The sequence below is a fragment of the Parasteatoda tepidariorum genome, chromosome 2 (assembly GCF_043381705.1).
Source record: "Parasteatoda tepidariorum isolate YZ-2023 chromosome 2, CAS_Ptep_4.0, whole genome shotgun sequence".
NCBI lineage: Eukaryota > Metazoa > Arthropoda > Arachnida > Araneae > Theridiidae > Parasteatoda > Parasteatoda tepidariorum.
Genome location: NC_092205.1, coordinates 15,112,954 through 15,138,372, shown reverse-complemented (window position 1 = coordinate 15,138,372; position 25,419 = coordinate 15,112,954). Strand labels below are relative to the sequence as shown.

At 31.5% G+C, this 25,419-nt stretch overlaps 1 protein-coding gene across 5 annotated transcripts in view; it reads left to right on the top strand.

Annotated features, from left to right (window-relative positions):
* Window positions 1-25,192, top strand: part of LOC107441582 (oxidation resistance protein 1) — a 156,152-nt gene extending 130,960 nt beyond the window's left edge. For all 5 annotated transcript variants that reach the window (XM_016054904.3, XM_043051248.2, XM_043051269.2 and 2 more), the window contains 5 exons: window positions 12,475-12,582; window positions 12,657-12,809; window positions 14,530-14,625; window positions 16,501-16,574; window positions 21,094-25,192. In XM_016054904.3, coding sequence (XP_015910390.2) covers window positions 12,475-12,582; window positions 12,657-12,809; window positions 14,530-14,625; window positions 16,501-16,574; window positions 21,094-21,229 — 567 coding nt within the window. In that variant the 3' untranslated portion in view covers window positions 21,230-25,192. The remainder of the gene's footprint in view (window positions 1-12,474; window positions 12,583-12,656; window positions 12,810-14,529; window positions 14,626-16,500; window positions 16,575-21,093) is intronic.
* Window positions 25,193-25,419: the final 227 nt, after the last annotated feature.

Genomic DNA, 25,419 nt, shown 5'->3' with positions numbered 1-25,419 from the left:
AGGATGATCCGAAGACATGCCATCGCAATTTTGATCCTCTGCGGCACCCCCGCTTAGGTAGCCCAACGACCTGCACGCGAAGTTGAGCACTTTACGGTAGAACAGTTTAACGAGGACCAATACCGCACACCCTGGCCCCTACGGAGGCTGATCCAGGTGGTCATCCACCCGCACACTGACCGCAACTAGTGATGCTTGACTTCGGTGATCTGCTGGGAACCGTGTCTTAACGATCAGTCCACTGCGGGACAATGAACCTGAAAAACGCTTTTTAATTTATCAATTTAAGCAACTGCAAAAATATCGTTTCTCAATTCCTCTAATCTCGTGTGTGTAATTAAGATAATTTTTTTAATTTTACAAAACAGGATCCTCTGGGATGTTTCCCAGACCGTCGCCAATAGCCCATTGTGCAGCTCTAGCGCGACGTAAATTAACAACAACAACAACAAAACAAGATTAACTCCGTTATTCGCGTAAAAGTGTTATCATCTTCGGGACTCGAACCCTCTAACTAATAGGCATTCTTCAGCTATAATTTCTGAGCGATTATTTGATTATTTCCGATTTTAATCGTAATTTTTAATTCTCAAATTTGTATCCTTTTGTACCATGTTTCTGATATTTTCATGGTTTTGTTTATAGGTATGAATTTACTTCTTTGAAATTTGTTATTAAATATTTGATTAAAATGCCTTTCTAGCTTATATTATAATTCATATAGAATTTGGAATTGATTTCGTTGTTAAATAATAATACAAATTCATAAATTTCTGGTTGAAATTGATAAAATGAATACTTAATCAATCAAATTTGATGTGACTTTCGTTGATAAAATGAATAGAAATAATAAGATAAATTGCTTAGTAAGATAACTGGAAAACTAGAAGTTCATTTCCTATAAAAAAAATTTTATTATAGACTGTACGTGTCTTAAAAGTAAAAGTATATTATGTCAAGGTCATTTATTTCGTTTAAACAAGAACGTAGTATTTGTTTTCATTGCGTCTTTGAAAATCGGAAATAAATATGTCTCAGTCACCTGAACAGAAAATAGATTATTTTTCACGATTTGTTTAAATTTCGCAAAATCATCAAATTCCATTGCATTAAGATTTGGAAAGATCTAAAATTTTAAATTATGACATTTTATAAAAACTTATTTAACCCGATTTTGGACTTAGGAAATATTTTTCTCATTTAAATAAATAACTCATTAAAAATTTTGTGATCTAGTTTTTATTTAAAAACCTTAATTTTATATAGAATTTCAATGTTTAAGAAAATATTGCACTTTTTAAAATGTTGTTAGAAAATGTTATCATAAAATAAAATATATAAATATTTAAGAAAATAAACAAATTTTCAAGTCAAAAGGAATCTAATCTCCCATTGATTAAATTTTTTTAACGGTAAATCGTTTGATTAGTGTAATTTTCTTGTCTGTTCTAGAATCTTGAAGTAAAATGGGGAATATTAATCTCTATTTTATTCGATATTTCATTGTATAGATTTCAATTATTGAGTTTTTGTCATTTAAGATTTAGTTTAATCTAATTGTTGAATTCTTAAAATCTAGCTGACTACTTAAGCCGAAGCCATGAAGTTTTTACATAAATTTTAAATACATCAAAAAACTTAATTTCTAAACAGAAAATATCAAAATAATTTTAACTAATAAACAAAGAAGTCTAAAACACAAGCAATTTGTACTTAATGTGAAGCTAATTTACGAATGTAACACCATAAACAACTTCTGATCTAATGATTGGATTTTCGCGAACTAGAACTTATTGGGTTCGATGGGGTGACCTCAAATATGCTAATTAGTAAATGCAGACGATGTTTTAATTTATGCCATCAAACAAACAAAAAAAAATACTTTATTTCAATAAACATATCTTTTTTTAGACAGATTTGGATTACTGAATTCACTGGAGAAATATGGTCTCCTATAATTTTCAGGAGAGTAGTTGAAAGTTAAGACCCTTAATTTTACTTTTCACATAGTTCGCCATGTTCGAGATTTTATGCGAATAGAAAATGTTTTGCTCACAATAAATTCGTTTATCCACAGATAATTCCACCCGAAAAATAATGTTCAATTTATTCCTTTTTTCTATTTTACTTAATAATAGTCAAAAAATTTTGATTAGTAACGTTTAAAAATTTTTACATCATTTAAAAGAATGAAATTTTATATGGCAAAATTCAAAATAAGCTATATTGTTTGAATACTCGCAGTTTCTGAGTAATCAAACTTTAAATATACGAATTTTTTAAAATTAGATTTCTCATTCGACCGATTACGTTAAATTTTGTATTTCTTCGCATAAAATTAAAATTTAAAAGTGATGCGAAAATTTTTATACCTTACAATTCAAATTTTTTGACTATTATAAAATAAAATAATTCTAAATTATTTTACATATATTAATTACATCGTAAACTGTTAAGTGTGAATAACCTACTTTGAAACAAACTACTAAAATTTTCGATTTCGCCAAAATATAAGCAATTCTATTTTTTTCTTTTGGCAGAAATTAAAAGCTACTAAAGAAATTAATCTAAAAAAGCCAGACAGATACCAAGAAGCAGTAGAAATGCAAAATAATTTTAAATATAAATGGAATTTTTTAAAAATATTTTATGATTCCTCTATATTTAGAAAAAAAACCCTGAATTTTTGTGTATATTTCAATAAAGCATTAAAATTCTTAAAAATATTTATTAAAAAGCAGCTAACTATTTAAAGAAGGAAATTCCCACGCAAGAACCTTTATTGAATACTCATGAAAATGTGCCTAAGTAATTAATTCCAACAGTTTAAAATTAGAGCTCTTGTATAAATTTCATTTTTAACTTTTCAAAACATATTTATGTTTCCTCTATATGTAATTAATTAAATAGAGAGGTAAAATTAAATAATATAAAAGATTCTATAGCTTCGAATTCTCCAGAATAAATAAAGATACGAATTTGTCAAGAAACTTCTGGTTTTCTAAACTAAGAATGGCATGAATCATCGCAGTTAAATACCTTAATGACGCGTGTCATTCAACTAAATACTCCACAAATGTTTCCGATTTACAATGACAACATATTTTTTTATTTCTATTTATTGTCGTTTTCCACATTAAACGACGACTGTAAAATTCATTTCAAACATGTGACTGCTGAATAAATAGTTCTGCACTCTCTACGAAAAGGCAAAACTCGGAAACTTATTTTATGCAAAGGCAGTTGCTAAAAAAACTGTGATAATAATGTGTTGGATATTATCGCCTCTATTTTATTTGTGTCTCAGGGGGTGGAGAAAACCAATGAAAGTGAAAAGACAAGTTAAAAGATTTGCACGTCATGTTCAGGTTAGATTTATTTCTTCAATTTCCCCAATTTTTTAAGTTTGCAAGATAGTAAATAAGGCTTGTTTTTAAATCGTGTGATATTTAAGGACAATTTTATAACTTTACTATCAATTCCTATTCTTAGAATTGTCAGTTTTGGAAACTATGTAAAAAAAAGTGATTGGCATGAGCAAAAATATATTTTTTCTCTTTAAAAACTATGTTTGAAAGCTATGAAACTATGTATGAAAGAGTAACCTATAATAATCATAATATTTGATTAATTTTTAGATGTCGTTTTAAGTTTTTAAGCAAATTTGCACGAAAAAAATTTAAAATTTATAAAAAAAAAGCCTTTTAGTTATAATTTTTTAACAGAGAAAGATATTTATAGTATTTATCCGTACATCCTTTCATACTATTACACTATTTGTACTGTTAGCACAGAAAGTCTAATTTATGTCTAATTAAGTCTAATTAGATGTCTAATTAATGTTCAGGTTAGATTTATTTCTTTAATTTCCCAGTTTTTTAAGTTTGTAGTTGTTGTTGTGATTCATTTACGTCGCACTAGAGCTGCACAATGGGCTATTAGCACAATGGGAAACATCCCTGAGGATGATCCGAAGACATGCCATCACAATTTTGATCCTCTGCAGAGGAGATGGCACCCCCGCTTCGGTAGCCTAACGGCCTGCACGTGAAAGTTTGTAAGATAGTAAATAAGGGTTGTGTTTAAATCGCGTGATATTTTAGAACAATTTCAAAACTTTATTGTCAATTCCTATTCTTAGTATTGTCAGTTTTGGAAAATATGTAAACAATAGTGATTTTCATGAGCAAAAATACATATTTTCTCTTTAAAAGTCTAATTTATGTCTAATTAGACGTCTAATTAATGTTCAGGTTAGATTTATATCCTCAATTTCCCAATTTTTTAAGTTTGCAAGATAGTAAATAAGGCTTGTTTTTTAATCGTGTGATATTTTAAGGACAATTTTAAAACTTTACTGTCAATTCCTATTCTTAGTATTGTCAGTTTTGGAAACTATGTAAATCAAAGTGATTTTCATGAGCAAAAATATATTTTTTCTCTTTAAGAAGTTTAATTTATGTCTAATTAAGTCTAATTTGAAGTCCAATTAATGTTTAGGTTAGATTTATATCCTCAATTTCCCAATTTTTTAAGTTTGCAAGATAGTAAATAAGGCTTGTTTTCCAATCATGTGATATTTTAAGGACAATTTTAAAACTTTACTGTCAATTCCTATTCTTAGTATTGTCAGTTTTGGAAACTATGTAAATAAAAGTGATTAGCATGAGCAAAAATATTTTTTTTCTGTTTAAGTCTAATTTTATAGTTTATTACTGTAGTTCGGAATTCAAATATTTAACAGTATGAGAAATTTAACTAGCGTTCATGTTAAATTTATCAATGGTTAAAATAAAAAAGAGTAACTTATAATAGTCATAATATTTGATTAATTTTTAAATGTCGTTTTAAGTTTTTAAGCAAATTTGCACGAAAAAAAATTTGTAAAAAATGTGTTTTTGAGGTATAATTTTTTAACAAAGAAAGAGATTTATACTATTTATCCGTACATCCCTTCATACTATTTGTACTGTTAGTACAGAAAATTTCTGTATCTGTTCATCACCCAGATCAGAGGAGTGAATAGTAATACTGTGTTAAACTCTTAAAAAATAATGGTGAAACTATTTTAGTGTGAGTACATAAGTGAGAAAATTTATGAAAAGCCGTATTTTTTGTATTTTCATTCTTCAAGAACTGTATTCGACCGATGTCGCTCAAATTTTGAATTGTGTCATTTAAAATTACACCAAACAATTCTAAAAAGTTTTTTTGTGAGAAATTTAAATAAATTATAAAAAAAATATTAAATTTTTAAAAATTATTTTCTACATAAAAAATTAATTTTGCATGGAAAGCATGCATGTTCGGATAAAAGAATTTTAAAATTTTGTGAAAAAAAGCTTCGATTCGCTTAAAAGCTTCCCGGTGTTGAGCAAAATAAGCAAAAAGCGAAATTAATATTAAGTTTTCTCAAATTTTTAACTACGGTGTCCTGACTAACTGACTAAATAGTTGAGATCATATTTTTTCCCGATAGAGGTTTACACCTAAATTTTTGAGATATGTCAAAATTTTGAACTCCTTCACAAAAAAAAGAAGAAAAAAACAGAATATTTATTCGGGGAAAGTTTGTTTTTACCAAAAATATCTCGTAAATTAAAATATGGTCTGCTGTTCCAATTAACATACGTATATGAAGTCACTCGTTTGAATTTTAAAGATTGGCACTTTTTGAAAAAACTGCTTATTAGAATAAAAGTTCTTCTAGGTGACATGCTTTATATAAATGTATTTTAACTCACTGAACAGTGTGCAAAAAAAAAAAGGAAGACCCTAAATAACTTTTGACCTAGTGATTATATCTTCACGTACTAGGACTTGATATCAAAGCACTGTGTGCCAGAAGACCATGATCTTTGGCCAAAAGTCAAAAATTATATTTTCAACTAAAATATGTGTAGGCAGTTTTAATATAGCCCAAATTAAGTATTCAAAATCATTCCAAACATTATAATTTATTTTTTGTCCGATGAGAGTACAATGTAATGAAAAATATGTTTAAAATTTCTTTTTAAATGTAACTTTTAAATTTTCATTTCAGAAATATGTATGGGAATTTCACCTTACTGTTACATTTTTATCAGAGTAATTATTGTTAAATTATAGTACAATTTTTCAATTTGTTGGATTAGTTTATACTCTTGACAAACTTATAGTTTATATCTTATCATTTGACATTTTACAATGTTTGAATGACTTTCGAAACTTAGTTCCAAAAAGTTCAACGAAGTAATTAGCTAAAATTTTTTTTGTTGTCTTTTTTGATGTTTCTTCTTTCGAAAAAATCTGCCCCATTTTGCCCGTATTGCAAAGGTGGAATAAATATACCGAAAAGCAAAAATTCTATTTTTTTTTCATGNTTGACGAATTGATAACTTCTTATAGAAAATTACGAAAATTATTATATTTTCATTGCTATATTTAATTATTTAAACGTACTATATTATTATAAATTTTTTTTTGCTCGCCATATTTCAGCCGTCATTTTGTTTGTTTTTTTGTTGGTATTTTTAGTGTATTTAAAAATTTCAACTATGAATTCAATTTACCTGCACATAAAAACCCCTAAATAAAAACCCCCCTAAATTTTGAAATTTTTTTTTATCGAAATACTAATTTTGGCCTCGAAAACTTCTTGAAACGAACTGGCCCACTGTGCAAAGGTTTAAAGGAGTGATCTAGTTTATTCAAAATTGGATTCTCGAGAACTATTTGACCAATTTCGTTCAAATTTCGCATTTTTCCATACAAATTTACGTTCTTTAAAATGATGTATAACTGACATATCCTACAATTCAAATTTATTTTCAACAATTATTAAATAAAATGTTCATAAATATCTATTCAAATATTTTTTGCAACAATTTTAATAGTTTGCACTCAAAGATTTTGATTCACTCAAAAAGCTCTGGAGATATAGCGCAATACGCAAAGAGAAAAATATTATAGTCCTAATGTTTGACCGCCCACCAGACCAAACTATTGGGATCCTTTTTTCTAGATTGTGGTTACCCCCCGCCCCCTATTTTGAGGGTCAGGAATTCAAATCAATCGAGAAAAAGGCCTGCTTATTCAGAAAAAGTAAATTTTTCGTCGGATTCTTAAAATATCCTCTGCTGCATTAGTTTATTAGTATATTTAAGGTCAAGCCCTCGAGTTATTAAGTCCTGGTAAAAGAAAACTCGGATAAAAGTTAGTCGAGGTGTCTCGTTTTTTATTCTATGCACTGTGAATTATTGAGTAACAAAGCTTACGAATGACTTTGAAGCATTATTTATCTTTTTTTTCCTCTTCTATAGTATTAAGTATGAAAGCTGCTTGCAACAATTATGAGTAATGTTCCTAAGTGTTTGAGCAGCTTGATTGAGACAAGTCATATTCATGACACACTTTCACCGATTTTGTGTTAGTTGTCCAATGCTCACGATTCGGTCTATTTAGATGTTATACTTGACACACTGCTCAAACATACGCAAAAAAAAATATATCAAGGATGTGTTTATAGTCTTCAAACATCTTGTTGCTTTAAGAAACGTGACTCTAAAATTTAATATGAAATTTTAGAATGAGTAGTCTCTTATTTCTTCCATGTGCTATTTTCTAAACAAAAATGGGATTTATTACGTTAGAATAAAAAACTAGTTATTAGGTTTGCTAATTTCTAGAACTTAGCTATATATAGAGATATATTTACTTCTAATATTCTGAATTAACGATGCATTATTGATTTGAGAAAACATTTTTAAAACGTCAAAGATAAAGTCTTTATTTATTTAAAAACAAAACGCATTGTGATAGCCGGAGTTAGGTCTTAAGCTGAGTGATTAGAGTATTTTTAAATTAATATTACTTAAAATATATTGCTTACGTTAAATATTACTTAATAAGCCCAAAATAAGAGAAATCGAAAATTATTCTGAAGGACTCAAATATATTATAAGGTGGGCATGCAAAAATTCCAATCGGGCACATTATCAGCAACGTAAAAAACCAATTAAGTCGAATTTTAACGGAATTTGAAAGCAGCCACCTCAAATTTGTCATTCTTACTGAACATCTGCTTCAAATATTTAACGAAAATCAACATGTCAGCACAGAGTATGTTTTCTTACAACAGTTGGTTTGAAATTCGTTCATGACTTCGTATTTTCCTTTGTGCTTTGTTTGATCGCTTTTGAAAGATGATTATGCAATAATAAGTTTCATCAGTTAAATAGTTCTAATAAAAACAAACAAAAATGAACGCTTCACCCTTTGCATTGGAACATTGTTCTCTCCCAAATTTAAAATTTTTAATTTTTTAAAAATTCTATTTATCGGGAACTATTCGACTGATTTCGTTCAAATTTTGGATTTTTCCATATAAAATTAAGTTTCTTTAAATGATGTAAAAATAAGTATACCTTACTAATAAAATTTTTTTCGACAATTGTTAAATAAAATTATAAATGTTTACTTAAAGTTTTTATTTGCATAGAATTATTTTTGGGCCAGCGAATTTTAGTATTGTGTGCAAAAATGCTTCAATTTACTTAAAAAGTTCTCCATATATGAATAAATACATAATAAATGAAATTAACTTCAAGGGGGTACAAACTTTAGACAGCTCTTCTGGCGAAAATACTATATTTCCGGAATTGCAGCTATCCTTCATATTCAGAGGGTTGGAAACCCAAACCTGTCAATAAATAAAAGTGTGTTTATTCAGTTATAGTTTCTTTTTCGTGTCTAATATCGTTTGCACTGATTGATTAGCATATTTGAGGACACCTCATTAAATCATTAAAATGTCCCCAGTACATGAAAATCCGATTATTCGGTTAAAAGTCATTAAGGGGGTTTCGTTTATTTTTCAGTACTGTACATTCGTATAGTCATTGATATTTTTTTGGGGAAAAATGAAGTTTCATTTGGACCTGTACGTCATAGATTAACAGGCCGGGCACGACCTCTTCAAGTTTGAGATTTTTCTAATCTTGCTATTATGGTTAAATTCCATCCATTAAGTAACAGAAGATGGGCATTTATAAAATAATTTTGTATGAACTTTATATATGTAGACACAAATAAAATATGAATTTGAGTTTGGTCTATCTTTTGGTTTAGTAATCATATGCATTTCTCGGAATTTTTTAAAACTTTGAATTAATATTTATGAAAGTTTTAAATGTTTGTCATCAGTTTTAAGCTTCTCCAAAATAATTCCTATTTTTAAAGTATTTTAACGGTTTTAGGCAGCATTTGCGACCTAGAGAAAGATTGTTTTATTGAAGTAACAATTTCTTGAGGTAACAACCTTGTTCAATATCGATATAATCAAATTTCTTTGGTTTAAAATTAACCAAAGAACAATGCTAAAGAGCAGAAAAAGTATTTTCAACTGAATTTTATTTTGTTTTATAGCCTTCGTTGAACTGCCGACCCAAATTTAAGTTTGCGACTACCAATATTCCACTCCGTAGCCTTGCAATTTTAAACCCAATCCAGTAGACAAGGGGATATCTGGATCAAGTATTGGGAGAAATTTGTCTTCGTGACGTACTTCTTGATGAAACTAAAGGCCTGGTTTCTTAGGACAGGACGCCGTCAGCTGGAAAGCAGCGCTAGCCTCTGATTTGTCCATTTGTGAGTTTGATAGTATGCGTTCGATGACGTATACTATCAAACTCACAAATGAACAAATCAGAGGTTAGCTCTGATTTCCAGCTCACGGCGTCATGTCCTAAGAAACCAGGCCTTAACCCGCATTTGAGTTACATGGAAGGGAAAACTTCGAAAATCTGCCATGGTTAGACAAAGGGATTCACGATCCGTCTGTTGGTGAGAGATTAGATTCGGACCCGGGCCAACTTATTAGGAGGCGAGGGCCTTATACCAATACCTCCTAGAAGTAGAAAGGCCTCAGCACGGATCAATTTAGTAGTCCGATGTGACGAAGTTAACTGCGCAGTAGACGAAAAATAAGAAAGATGTCATTACGTTAGGGGTACTAAGCTGCGCAGTGGTTGAAAATACGAAACATGTCCTTACGTTTAGACTACTAAAGGATAATGGTAACCCGTGCTGAGGCCTGTTCTTTTCTAGGAAGTGTTGCTTATACCCTGGTAACACCATGTCAATATCTTCTCATTGAAACTATTAATAATATATTATTCCAATCACGAAGATTGCTGCAAAAATCTAATCTGATGAAAATGTATCCCTTGTTTATTCCCGCATTTTGTACAAACTACTTGTTTTTTTCCCCCTTTAAATTTTTCACAGTTTGCTGAGATGGCCTCACTCACTAGGTGCTAATTACTAAACAAATGTTAAGCTATTTCAACGAGTTTTTTTTTAAATCTATCAGCAATCTATTAGCAATCGCTTCTTTTTTTTATTTAGATAATCTTTCTCAAATTTTAACCCAGAAGAAATTCGTAAGGTTGAAAAAGTGCTCAAAAATCTGATGGCTCACTACGCTTACATTAAGGCTGATTTTCGAAGGCTCCGTTGTAATATGAAATGATGCTTTTTCGCGAATAATATGCTATTTTTTATAACTGCTGAGAATTTGCAACTGTTAACTCATGACTGTTTGGTCAAGTTTAGCCAATCTAAAGCAGGCGCTGTCTACGTTTATTTTGAAAATGGCGCATCACGTCAATATGAAGAAATGCCACAGTTTTGTGAAAATTAAAAGCTTTTATGGACTAGTTTAATATTTGAAAACCTATTCCAATGCTGCATTATCTGAGCTCATAAAAATCAGCAAAAACTGAGAATATAGCAGGGATTTTGATAATTTTCATTCAGGTGGAAAAAGGTCACCAAATTGACGATTTTTAAAAATAATTTAATACGTTTTAAAATATTTAAGTTAGTTGTTTGTTCTAAAGCCCAGATGATTTTTTACAGCAAGATTATAAGTAAAATTTAAAATCATCGCATTGCTTCAAGTGTAAGGCACTTAAACTATGGCTTTTTTTATAATTTTCTTTGGCGACAGAGCTTCGAAAAAAAGCGTTAATGAGAGCATGCTGCCTCCCAAAACTTACAAACAGTAATTGTCTTCATTTTGATATTTATTATCAATAAAAATTGCTAGTCCGGAAATGGATGTTTATTTTAGTAATAAACGCTTCGACTAGTTCAATAGACAACTTAAACAGCATTCAGAATTGTAGGATAGAAACAAAATAAATAAAAAACTAAACGTTTACCATTACGAATAACATATTATTGATATTTTAGTCACTGAACTAATGCAAGAATCTTCCTACAAAGAAAATAAATAAAAAACTAAACGCTTACCATTAAGAATAAAATATTATTGATATTTTAGTCACTGAAGTAATGCAAGAATCTTCATACAAAAACTATCTCTTCGGTTAGCAAAGTTGTATGAAGACAACGAACTTAATAAGTGAAGAGAAATCTTAGTGCTTTAGATTTGTCACTAAATGTTCAGTCTAGACTTTGCAATAACACTAAATAAATTCTTAAATAAAGTTGTTAGCGCAATTGGGTACTTGCAATTCAAGAAGAAAAAGGGCCTCCCATAAAGTATGATGTCAGCACTAGCTAATCTTTATCAGCAAAATGGCGCATTAAAGTTGAGCTACATAACTTAGAATGTTAATTAACGAATGTTAATTAGTTAAATACAGAGCCGTATCGCACATCGGATGAGATATATGATTCATTCTCGTCAATTTCTTTTACTTAACTTAGATTTATTATTTGTTGATGTATTTTATTGTAACCGTGATATATTTTTGTTTTGTGTACCTGGCAACTTCGATGCATAATTAGTTTGCTTATGTTCCACGTGACTTCGTGTCCATCCTTGTGTTAAGTCTCTGTGTAAATATAATGTGAAGGAATTGAAATCTTTCAGAAAGAATCTTTGTGAAAGAATTTTGAATATGCCACTTAAGAGAATTGATACTTGACGGGCTTGGCTTACTCGAAATAGAATGGAAAAAAACAGTTGCTAATGTGAACAAATGCCACGTTTCAACAACCTATAAGTATCGAGATATCCACACTACGTCACTTGCAAGTATCCCATTCATTTTGAAAAAGTTTTATAGTACTCAATCAAGTAATATGCAGGTGCTCACAAATTCTGGGTGCGACTGTTAATATATTTATAGTACCAGCATCAGCATGATATTGTTAATAAAGTTAAGTTAACACATCACGACTTAAATTTTCTAAACACAAAGATATGATGTTATTTTCAATTATCATCATCATTATTATTAGCGTTTTTTTCATTCTGTTTCCATTATACACTTTGAAGTTTTAAATTTCAAATCATCTCATTTTCTGTTTTTGATTTTTTGAGAGCCATCTTCATTTCCATAGAAACCGCTTTACTTAGTTCACGTTTTTATTTATTACCCTGCATATTTATACATAACTGTGTATTAACTCTTTATTTGATTGTCATGCATGTCGCTTGTGAGTTAAATAATGTCTTTGCAGGTATTATCGTTGGGAGAGATGGAAAAGTTGGATTATAGCGATTTAGAACTTCCTCTTCCTGACCTCCTAGCGCCTTCAGAGATCTTCCAAGAAGACCACATTAAAGAGGTAGGTATGTTCCTTCTTTGTGATTTAATGTGGTCTTATAAAGGTAGGAAACTAAAGAGTCCTCTATATTGTAGCTGTATACCCTGTTACCTGCAAGGGCGGTTGGGTACCCGTGGACTAGAATTTATTCGACGTCATCGGATGGTTTTCACCTGAAGAGCCTTTATAGGAAAATGACCGAATTCGATAGTCCTGTCATTCTTGCCATAGAAGATACAGATGGAGCTGTGAGTACCTTCATTATGATACTACTCAACCTTCCGAATTATGAATTTTAGTGTAAAAGATAATAAAATGAGTATGAAATGGGCTTTATAATTCTAGCCTTTTCGATAAAGGTTGGAATAAACCACTTGAAAAAATGTACATTTTTCTTATGGTATTTTGGGATTATCCCGTTGACCACCTGTCAATGCTCGTGAAAATACACAAATCCTTTGGCGCCATCATAATGAAAGGCATTTACCAAAATAAACATTCTGAATACATTAAATTTATCCAATAATATAGTAATAACAAAAAATGTAAGTGTAATAAAAATAATCAACACACAGTAAAAACCTCTATTTTTTATAATTACACATTTAATTATTCTTGAATCTATATTATTATAAATCATTTCGGCGGCCAAAAATCCTTGATAGCTTTTAAAGCGCAAACAATCAAGTCATTATTCTTTAGCAGTAGCCGCCACATAAATTCGTTTAAATACGAATCCCAAGTGTTTTAGGGTAATTCCGCGGTATTGGCGGAATATGAAATTTGCGATTAATTGCGCAGAAGTTACCTTTTGGCGATAATATAGGGTTTGGCGAAAATGGTAGACGGGATAATAACAAAGTACGAAAATGGTCGATGGAATAATTCCAAAGTACGAAAATGGTCGATGGAATAATTCCAAAGTACAAAAATGGACGATGGAATAATTCCAAAGTACGAAAATGGTCGACGGGATAATCCCTAAGTGCCTTTTTTATGTATATTTGCATAATTTGATTCTTTCAAATACCCACATTTCGGCAAATTTTTTGTCATAGTAGGTCTTTCATAAAACTTTACCACTTATGTCTATTTAAAAGCGAAAATCTTTTCTGTTTTGAATGGTCGATAGACAATATCCAATTTTTAAGTTACAATTTGGAATATACTTTTTCACATATATATGTTGTAAACCAAGTACAGATTGCATAAAAAGACCAGATTTTATAAAATACTTTTATTGACATTGAAAACAAGAGCTCTAAACTAATAAAGGCCTATTCGACAGAATGCAAGTTTAAGAAAATTTTCCTTAAAGTTTAATTGTACGTATTAGTTTGGACGCATTTTCTGAAATATTGGTTTGATCGGAAAGTTCGAGTAGATTTCCTGTGAAAATGGTCTGAATAACAAAATTATTAAAACCAAATAATTTGCGTAAGTACGAGTCATTTAAAATAAGAAATTTGGAAAATTATTATTTCTAATTAAACGAATTGAATGAAGTCAGAATTTTGTAAACGAAGAGGTCATATTTTGACATGAAAATACACGCCCTGACACGTTTCATGACAAAAGTTGTTAGAGCTCGGTCAAAAGCTCTCCTAATCTGTTTATTCATTTGACACTGTGTCCTTAGATTTTTTCAAACATTACGAACGAAATTCCTTTAATGAAATATATGTACGAGATAAAAAAAATGGCAATAAGTAACTCCTAGTGAGGTCATAGAAAGTTGGAATTTTCAAATTTCCTGAAAGATGACGAAAAAATGTTTAAGATAATGACAAAAATCGAGATACAAATCCTTTGTCTGCTTTTTGTCGTCGTGATCTTTTATTTGCATATAAAATTTTCTTCTGCTGTTTTCTGCTATACATAAGAATATGGATATTTTGTTTTAACTTAATTATCGGAAGAAGTATTTGGGTAATTTCCTTAAATTCATATATATAAACTTTTTTGTAGGTGTTCGGAGCTTTGCTGTCATACCCCCTCAGGCCCAGTGATAGTTTTTATGGAACTGGGGAATCTTTTCTGTTCACATTCCACCCAGCTTTTAAGGTTTGTAGAACCGCTATCTTATTTATTTATTTTATCTTATTATTATATTTTATGGATCGTCTTGATTTTATTTATCGTAATTTCAATTTTTAACAAGACGTTTGTCGCACAGTAGAATATGCTGAATAGTAACTGATAGTCATAAATACACTGCTGGCCATTAAAATTCCTACATCAGGAAGGAATGCAAATAACAGAATATTTATTGAGCACATACATTATAGTTGGAAGAACAACTGATTAAATTTTCAGGATATTTGAATATCCTGAGGAATCAGTACTCAGAGCAGCTTCCCTAGGCAGGTAGCAATAACAGCAGTTATTCTCCTGGGCATCGAGTCGAACAGGGATTGGATAGCATGGACGGGTACAGCATTTCATGCAGCTTCAACATAATACCACAATTCATCGACCATAGTGACTGGCGTGCCAGTTGTTCGGCAACCATTGACCAGACATTTTCAATTGGTGAGAGATCAGGAGAACGTGCTGTCTAGGGGAACAGGTGAACATGTTCTGTGTCAAAGACGCAGCAGAGACAAAGACGCAATGTGGTCTGCAGCCCCAAACCTTTGACTGTGAACCACAAAAAGAACCGTCTAGCATAGAGTCGAGATCATTTGTCTTGGTCAGAGGATGATTAGGGGTGGGTTTTTTTTCAGTGATGAGACGCGATTCAGTCTGAACAGCGACTCAAGACGTGTTCTTATCTGGAAAGAGCCCTAGAGTCAATATTATTCATTCTTTAACATTCATTCGATAACATTCATTCGATATTATTCATTCTTTAACATTGTCGAAAAAGACTACAATAGTTGAGGTGGTCTGATGGTCTAGGTATACCGATCTTCATGTGTTCGATAGGGGTACTTTAGAAGGTCACTAGTGCAGGGACGAGATGCTTTCACGCTTTGTAAGACTTATCCCATCGAACACTTATCGGGTGTCCTTGGATGGTCAATTGCAGCTCAAAGACCAGCACTAACGACCATCGATGAGCTCCAGCGTGCCTTGTTACAAGAGAAATCAAAGGCTACCTGTTGTGGATGCTTCGGTGATTACAGAGATATGTGGTTTTCGTTGTGGAAACAGTTAACAGAGACAGGAACTCGACCTGTTTAATGCAAAAAGTTGCTGTTACAAAAGAGAACGATAATGATTTTTGTAAACAGTATGAAATGGAGATACGAGAGTTGTGTAGCTGTTAGAGGCGATTATACACCCTATTTGATATGTTTTTCTTTGACTGACAGTCAGCTATTGTGCTGGACAATTGAACAGTTTCCTTATTTAGAGTAAAGGTTTTTCTATGTATTAGTCTTCTATCGGATGATAAGTTTGGTATAATTTGCTTTGTTCGTTTTTTTCATTGCAAAAGAAACCGTTTGTCTCTTTATTTGTTTTCACCAGTGGATGCGAAATTCATATTTAGCTCATATATAAAATAGTAATTCACGTGCATATTTTTGCGTCTACAAAATAAAAGGATACTTGAATGAGTAGCATTCGCGCTCCAAGAAAATGACACTGACTAATCGTTTACAAATCTCTAAAATCTACTGAAACCGTTTACAAAAATCATGTACCTTTAATAACAATTTGGATGTCAATGGAGGTAACCTCAAGAACGATCAACCTCCATCAACTATTATTTTACTGTGGAACGGAGAGTCGTCGCTGTGGAGAGGTTTTGCTGTTTTTCACTTCAGATTACTAAAAAAATTTCTCATAAATTACAATTTCTCTTTTAATATACATTTACTACGAGTTTATCAATACTAAAGTAAAAAACAAATAAAAAATATATCATTTTAAATAAAATACAATATTTCATAATTTTGTAATTGTTGTTGAGCTGTCTTATCAATCCCACAGATTTTTCGGTGGACGGGAGAAAATGATTATTTTGTGAAAGGAAACATGGATAGCATTTCTGTTGGAGCTTCAGAGTAAGTTTGCTCTTTTTGATTTTATATAAATCCATAATTTTTTAAAGACGCCAATTTTTAAGTTCTGTCAATCATTATTATCCTCTCATTTTGTGAAATTATTATTTTTAATCTTATGACTGATTCCTCATTCTTAGAAAAATCAGTCCAACGTTGAAATATAATGTAGATATCATGAACCATAATATCAGTATCTTGAACCATCGTACCTTGCTGGCAATCATTTACATTTAAAGTGCTGAAATGAACCTTGTTTTCGTCAAAGCTATTGAATTAGTTTCGTGAAATAAGGATTAAGAAATATAAAAATGCACAATAATATAGTTCAACTAGGAAACCTTAAGTTGAAGCAATATGATTTCAATTTACCGTTAAATTTCATTTCATTTCTTTTAAAACTGATAACTAAACTAAACTAAACTCAGTGGAGCGACAGCCCATAGAGGGCCAAGGCCTACTGTGCCCTTCTCAGTTTTCTTGACCTTGGGCTCTGGGGTGCAGGAGCAGATGTTCCGGTCAGGTGGTCAGCCAAATGCGGAACCCCCAGTGTTTACTTCCCAAGCATGCTTGGTGCTCATTTATCGACTCACTGAAGGGATGAAAGTCTGAGTCAACCTTGCCCGGCCCGAGGATCGAACCAGGGACCTGTGGCACGACAGTGCGAAGCGCTGCCGCTCAGCCACCGGGCGTCAAACTGATAACTATCTCAGTAATTTTCAAATACTCGAGCCTGTAAGCAGTTCTAAATTTCTAGGATTACATATTGGAAATTCCAAGCAAGCGAATTAGCTAAAAATTACGCTTTGTTTTAGTTATCGTTAAAAACAAAATTCATCCTAATTTTTTTAGGAACTTTATGTTAATATTAGTTTTATTCTTTAAAAAGTCATAGCGGGGATTATATTTTAGATATTTCAGTCATTAAAATTGAAACTCAGTATGTGAAAATAAGATAGAAAAAGCTTAAAAGAACATGAAATAGACCATTGTTTTCTATATTTATTTGACTGACTATTCAAATAAGAACTTTTATAAAGTTGTAATTCATACGTAAATAGAATAAAATGTTTACGAAATTTATTAGTTCTACAAGGTTGTGAATAAGAGGTAATACCGAATTAGAGATGATTGCATATTTTAATATAGTAATCAATCAAATTGCAACCAATTAGTTATATTATGTAGTTATTAATACAGTTATTGATGTACAGTGTGCAGAATAAAAAACTGACATTCCTGAATAACTTTTGATCTAATGATCGGATTTTCACGTTCTTAGACTCAATCTTAATGGTTTGAGGAGGTGGCTTTAAATATGCTGATTAATTAGTGTCGACGATATTTTAAATTAGGAAATCAGACACACAAACGTATTTTCCCTAAATAAACACACCATTTTTTCCCGACAGATTTGAATTTCTAATCTCCGAAATATAGGGGGTCATAGCAATCTGGGAAATATGATCCCCATAGTTTGGTCAAGAGAGCAGTCCCTTTGTACCCCTTATCGTTAATATGATTAGTTTCGTATTTCGCCATATCTCGAGAACATTTTAAGTGAATTGAAAAATATTTGCACAGAGTTATAAAATTCATTTATCCAAAATATAGCTTTTAGCTATAAATATAGCTATAGCCAAAATATAGCTTTTAGTAAATATTTTTTACTGTTTTATTCAATAATGGCCGAAAAAAATTTAACCGTAAGGTATACAACTTTTTTACATCATTTTGAAGAATATAAATTTACTTGACAAGAGCGAAATTGGTCGAATAGTTCTTGAGAAATCAAATTTAGAACTTAGGCTTCTTCAAACTTTGATTTTCAGAGACTATTCGACCCATTTTGCTCACATTTTGCAAAACTAAATTGCATTCTTTAAAATGATGTAAAAAATTGTGTACGTAACAATAAAAGTTTTTCGACTGTTTTTAAATAAAATAGTAAAAAACAATAAATATTTATTAAAATCTATTTTTTTTTTATTTTTTTTTTTTGCATTGAATTATGTTTGGATAAACGAATTTTATGAGTGTGCAAAAACTTTTCAATTCACTTATAAAGTTTCGGAAACATGGCGAAATACGAAAAAAAAATAAAATTAACATTAAGTAGACCAAAGTTTGGGACCGTTCTCTTGACCAAACGATGGGGATCATATTTCCCAGGTAGCTGTGACCCCCTATATTTCGGAGATCAGAAATTCAAATTTGTCGAAAAAAATGGCATGTTTATTTAGAGAAAGTACGTTTGCGTGTCTGATTTCCTAATTTAAAATATCGTCGGCGCTAATTAATCAGCATATTTAAAGTCACCTCTTCAAACCATTAAGATTGAGTCTAAGAACGTGAAAATCCGATCATTGGATCAAAAATTATTCAGGAATGTCCTTTTTTATTCTGCTCACTGTACATTAATAACTACATAATATGTTTAGGTAACTATACTACAATGATGTAGTATTGTTAAATATTTAAATATTTAATCTAAGACATCGTAACACAACAGCACTGGAACAGCTCTCTGTATGTAACCTGGCAAATATCGGTCACTGTAGCTGAATTTGATACTTTAAACATATATTCTGGAGCTCGCAGCGAAAGCACAATATACTTTGGAGCTTATAAAAGAAACTTCCTAAGAGCTCTTAAGGAATGCTTTGGATTTTGTTAGTTTCTCTTTTTATTCATTGATTTCACACCCAACTTCGGAGTAAATGGCATTCTATGAAACAAGGATGTATTACAATTAGTGGGGAATAAAAAAATAATATTTACAAAAGTTTCTGTTTCTAGGGATGCAACAGATTCGATACCGATTTCACAAAACAGTCTCTGGTATCCAATTAGCTTGATATTATAAATATGTGATCACTTTATTATTAACTTATTTAAAGTTTCTGTTTTATTGTAGCCTTGTATAGTCATAAAAAATGGATTCCCCGTATAACTTTTGAATGATTGGGCGGATTTTTTTTAATTCGGTGAAGTGTTCTGGCAATATCTCAAAGAATCATCTTAAATTTTGCATTTAACTGTAGCCACGAATGAGAAAACACACTTTTTCGGAATAAACCTTTTAAATTTTTTTATCGTATTCACTTTGGGGAAAAAGCTACACCCGAGGAAAATATTTTAAGATCAAATTTACAAAACAAAGAAATATATATTAAAACAAAAACTTAGTTATCACTCGAAGAAATTTCCCTAAAAGCTTAAAATTAAAAATTAGTTTTTAAGGACTCTTTTTATTGATCAATTGGCATGAAAATCAAAATTTAAGTTGAAAAAAATGCGAAATTTTTAAATATCTTAAACTTTGTATACCTTAGAATTCAAGAACTTTTATCTTCATTAACAAATTAATCAATAAAAATCATTTAATTCATCTAAGAATTATATATTTGTCTTTGCACCAAGAGCTTGTAACTTTTTGCGAAAGAATATTTCAGTTTAACCTATCATTCAAAAGATTTGAAGTCCAACGTGAAACACTATTAAAGTAACATATTTTTGAACAGTCGTGGATGCCGAAATATAAAAGCCAGCTTTTCAAAATTTTGTCGATTCCCCTCCTATTTTCTGATTGATAAATCCAAATTTGATGAAAAAAATGTCTGTTTCATCAGAAAAAGTGTTTTTTTGATCACGACAAGCATGGTTACAGTTAACTGCTCCACAAATTTTAAGAAATATCTTCGAGATATTACCAAACCATTTCACAGAATGAAAATATGACCAACAGCTCAAAAGTTAAGAGTGATATGTTTCTGCTTACTATGCACTGCTAAAAATTCCAAGCCACGTTGTTCCAAAAATTGGTATTCATTTGCTGACTGCATAAAATGGAGATCAATTTTACCATATTTTAGTATTTTCACTAGCTCCACATATCGGTAGAAGGTTGTACCGAAAGTAAGTGTTTCGAAGAAACATACTTTCATTCTTTCTTCTTTTTCTTTTATAAAAGAAGAGGGAAGTTACACCATTATTAGGTATTTTTATAGAGCTCAAATTTAGGCAAAGGTTGCCATGTACCCTAATAAAACTATTTACCGGAAGTAGGTCATTTTATAGGAAGTAGGTCATATATCTAACCATTTTATACCGACAAACCAAATTTAAAAAGGCAACATAAAAGAAATGAACTTTAATGAATGCAAATAAAACATTTATTTACCTAAATAAGTTTATACTTGAAATCACGCGCATGAGTCGTTCCCATACAGAGTTGTAAAGAAAACATGGCATCGTAAACAAATATCGTTCTGCTTACAGTCACTGTCAAAGTTTTCTGTCTTTTACCAAATGCAGTCAGTTGCAGTTTGGAAGTATTTCTCGATCATGCTTCACAATGAATGGTGTTACTAAAATAAAATGATCTTTCACTTTGGGATAATGAGTCCTTTTGAACCAAATACTGGTTAAAGATTTACCGATTTTTTTATTTATTTTTACATTGTAAGTGAGGAAGGTTTCAAACTGTCATACTGAATATTCAATGTGTTTTAATTTTCAGAGGTCACTTTGGTTTGTGGATCGATGGCGATCTCTATCGAGGAAGAAGTGTCCGGTGCCAGACTTACGACAACGATACTCTGGCGTCCTCGAGTGACTTCATAATCAAAACCCTCGAAGCCTGGGGATTCGCCTAATAGTAGAATCTAGTCCGCTGTGTGTGTGTTTTTCTAGTCAAATAGAATCAGCCGTAGACCCATCCTCACAGCCGGCGCTTCCTCCTTTTTCTCGAGCAGCCCTTTCAACAAGGACATAACATTTTTTTGGTTTTCTCCAGCTCGACGACCAATCCTCTCCCTGGAAACGCCGGTCAGCAAGAATATCCCAAAGAAATCCAGAAACGGAGCGTGTCAGTCCGCACAGTCGTTACGTATAGTTCTAGATAGGCGTCGCCGGACGTTTAGTGTTGCAAAGATGTTTTGTCTACTGCTGAATTTCACAGCCACGTTCATCATTCTTAAAATCCTGTTATTCTTTTTTTGGAACAGTTAATTTCTCTTGTATGTGATTTTTATTGGGTTTCGAACTCCTCAGTCGCAAAACGGGGGAAATTTACACGATTTACTTCCTGAAAGTACACCTTCTGGAAAATCTGTTCAACGTTGAACCATACTATCAATAAGTTAAACTATGACACAGTGCGAATTTACTGCAACCTTAATAATGCTTTAACTTGAACCCTATTTCCGTGGACTGAAGTTTAATCACGGTATTGAGAAATCAAGTGTAAAAACTTCGATAAGTACCATTTATTATTTTTTAAAAATTGTCTCGGAAGTTTTTTTCTTCTTGTATGTCATTTTATTGGTTTCGAACTTTTTACTCTCAAAACGGGTAAAATTTACGCTATTTACTTACTAAGCGTACATTCTCGGAAAAACCGGTTCAAATACAAAATCATAATATCATGAAAAAGTCGATGAACCATAATATTTGTAAATTAACCCATAATACAGTGCAAATTCGCTGCAACCTCAATAAGAGGGTAACTAGAACCATGTTTCCGTTCAAGTGTAATCATAGTATCGACTATTCGAAGAAATACGATAATATGATTCAGCTTAATTTCGTATTAAGGTTGCAGAAAATTTGAATGATATTATGGTTCCATGCGCTCCAAAATTTCTAACAGTGAATTCTTAAAAAAAGATCAAAATTTTCTTAAGGAATTTTTAAGTAGAAATCCCAAAATTAATTTTATTCATGGTGTTTTAATTTTTAAACTATATGTAAGAAAAAAGATTTTTGATGAGAAATAAGTTTGGTTTGAATTGAAATTTTTTATCTCGCCTCTATCGTTTCATAGTGTTTTTCCATCCACGAATTTTAGTGTTAAAAAACGAAGCCTTTAAGTTATTATTTCTGAGCGATATTTAAAGTATCAAGAGCGTAATGGTGCTCGAAACTTTTGAACTCCAGTACTGCGTCTTTAGAAAATCTGCAGGAAAAAAAACTATCAACTTTCACTTAAACTGTTTAGTGTTTATCTGCTTAAATTTTATATTTCTGTGATCATTAAAAATTTCTCGATTCGATCTCTTTGTTTTTGAAATCAAAAGTTCCGCTTCGATACTGGAAAGGCTACAAGCGCATCTCCGCGAATTTGTTTATTCGATGTAAGAACGTGGTTGAGGGATCAGCTTCATTATTAATGGAGCACTGATTGAAAGTGAGAGAGAGAGAAAAAATATACTGAAGTTTTTATGATCTTTGTGAATTATTTTATTTTTAACCTGTTTGTTAATATGAAATTTAGTTTTGCTATGAATTGGAATATTTCAAAAAAAGGAATGTGTGATAGAGAGACATGTGATCGGTGGATAAAGAAAAGTGAGAGAAAAACCTCCAAGTACAACTGATAAAGCGAATTTTGAAAAAAAAATGAATATATAAAATTTGAGTCGACTGCTAACTTCTTCCCTTTCCACGTTTCCAGACGAGAAAAAAAAAGTAAAGATATGGATATAGATATATTTGCCGGCATGTTTTTATCTGAAAACGCAAAAAGGGTGGCAAAAAAAGTCGCTCTAAGCGTTGTCGACCCCTCCTTGTCCAGAGTCGACACGACAAGAATTGTCTTCCAATCAGAGTTTAGACTCGATGGCGACGCCCCTCAACTTTTTTCACAGGGTGACCTTTCACTAGATGTTTTCGAGTTTGCCTCCTTGCGTCAAACAAGAGAGAGGATTGTTTAAACTATTTAAAGCGTCAACGCAATTCTAGATATCACGAGATTTCGTGAAAAAATCAAAATATTTTTACTCTTTTTTAATGAAAAGTAACCGTTTTTATTCCAGGTTTTTAGGTAGTTTTATACTAAAAAAATTATAGTATTGCGGATTTTTAATGCTGTACCCTATTTCCGAGTTAAATACGTCAGTTTTACAGAGTTGTTGCTCACTTTTCGTAATGTACCCGACAAAACTGTATCCTCTGTTTGGTAGTCGTGATAGAATAAGTTTCAGTTTCGATTAGAATTCCGTTAGTTTTTAAACCCCAAACTTTAAAGAAAATATTTTGAAACGCTTTTAAAAAGAATGTCCTACCTATATCGACAAAATATTTCTACATAGACACCCTGCAGAATTATTGTCTGCCTTTTATAATCTTTCCTATATTAATTCAATCTCCTTTCATATCAACCATTTTTACTATTTCCCCGGAGCCGCGTCGCTGTACCACACTGATCTCAAGCATGGATTGCAGATTCAATGCATCAAAGCCCGTTTTGGCAAAGAAGAGGGATCACCCCTAACCCTAGCATTACAGGCTCTTCTGAATAACTGATGACAAAGACCATAAAAGAAAACAATACTCTGTTCAGCTAGAACTGATAGTGGAAGTAAGGTTTTTCTGTTTATCGCCAACCATCTGCGATTCCTTGCTGATTCGGTAGTATTTTTCTTACTTACCATTGGCCAGATGAGAGTTACTTGTCATGACTTTGGCGTCAATCTGCTAATGGTAATGCAGTAATAAGCATAATTCGATCAATGAGGCCATTTTCAAAGGAGTGTAGTCATACATTGAAAGCCCGTTCAGATAGAGTCCTATCATAAAGAGATCAGTGCAGTACCGTCTGGTTTTATTTGCGAAAGTACCCTCGTATACAGATTTTATCAACTCTAGGATAAGTACACACCTGGTTCGAACGCATCGAGTGGAAGGTCGCCAGTCTTTGAGACAAAATGAAATCATTTTTATTCCCACTACTTATTTTTCTACGTATGATGCCCAATCACCCACCTGGCAATCCGAAGAGCCACCCTAAAAACACCCTCTTCCCAATCCTTATCCATCGACCAAAGTAGTCGCGCCATTGATGTTTTACAGCCAATAGGCAGGCAGCCATCGTTTCTTCTGTGAGCTCTCGAATCGCCAACATATTACAATATTTGCTTGATTTACTTCCCTAATGTAGTTTTGACTTATAGAGTGCTTTAAAAGAAATGGAGATGCCTATATATACATATATATTTTCTTAGTTTTGTGCTTTTATCTCATTATCGATGTCGATAACCTCTTGAAAGTGTTTTTTCTTCTAAGTTCGACAATCAAGCAAAAGAGTTTATTCATGTTTTTTCATATTTTTAAAAAAAAAATTATAACGATACTATAGGATATTTGTGGATTTTAAAAAATATATCGCCTGCATTTACTGTAAATAATTTGCATTCTGAACACTATTCAATTGAATTCTTCTCGCACTTGTAATAATTCAATTGGATTTTTAACTGAATTTGATAGTGGGTGAAAAACTAATAGTTATTTTGAAAGTTAAATGTTGGAGAAATCTAACAAGGGAAATCACGACAATAACTTATTGCTTCGTGTTGTTTAAGTTTATAAAAACGCTTTAAAAATCATGTTTGGTAAGATGGTGCCATTAAAAAGCAGAATGCAAATTATTAAACGCGATCACTATTTTGTGTGCATATTCAAATCACGAGTGGCGGTTCGAGGCGATGAGCTTGCTTGCAATTGTAGATAGAATATTATATTTTGTAGAGCTCTATGGATGTTGTAGTCTAAAGGACCAAAGGGTTGTCAACCTCATGTCTGGTGCTCATTCGGAGTTATAAAATTTATTTTGTAGTTTATACCGTGTCTTGTATTCTTTTCCACACAAACAACATTTGCGCCACGATGCTGGGTGTTCTGTTACAACCTTCCTTTATATGTATATTTAGAATACTCGTCAGGTAACTTATAAGTACAAATAGTGTGGGGCACAAAATTTATACAGTTTACGACAGCACAATCTTCATAAATTCAAATTTGTTTGCGATGCAGCGAGACAAATACTGTATGTCTTCAGCTTAATCTA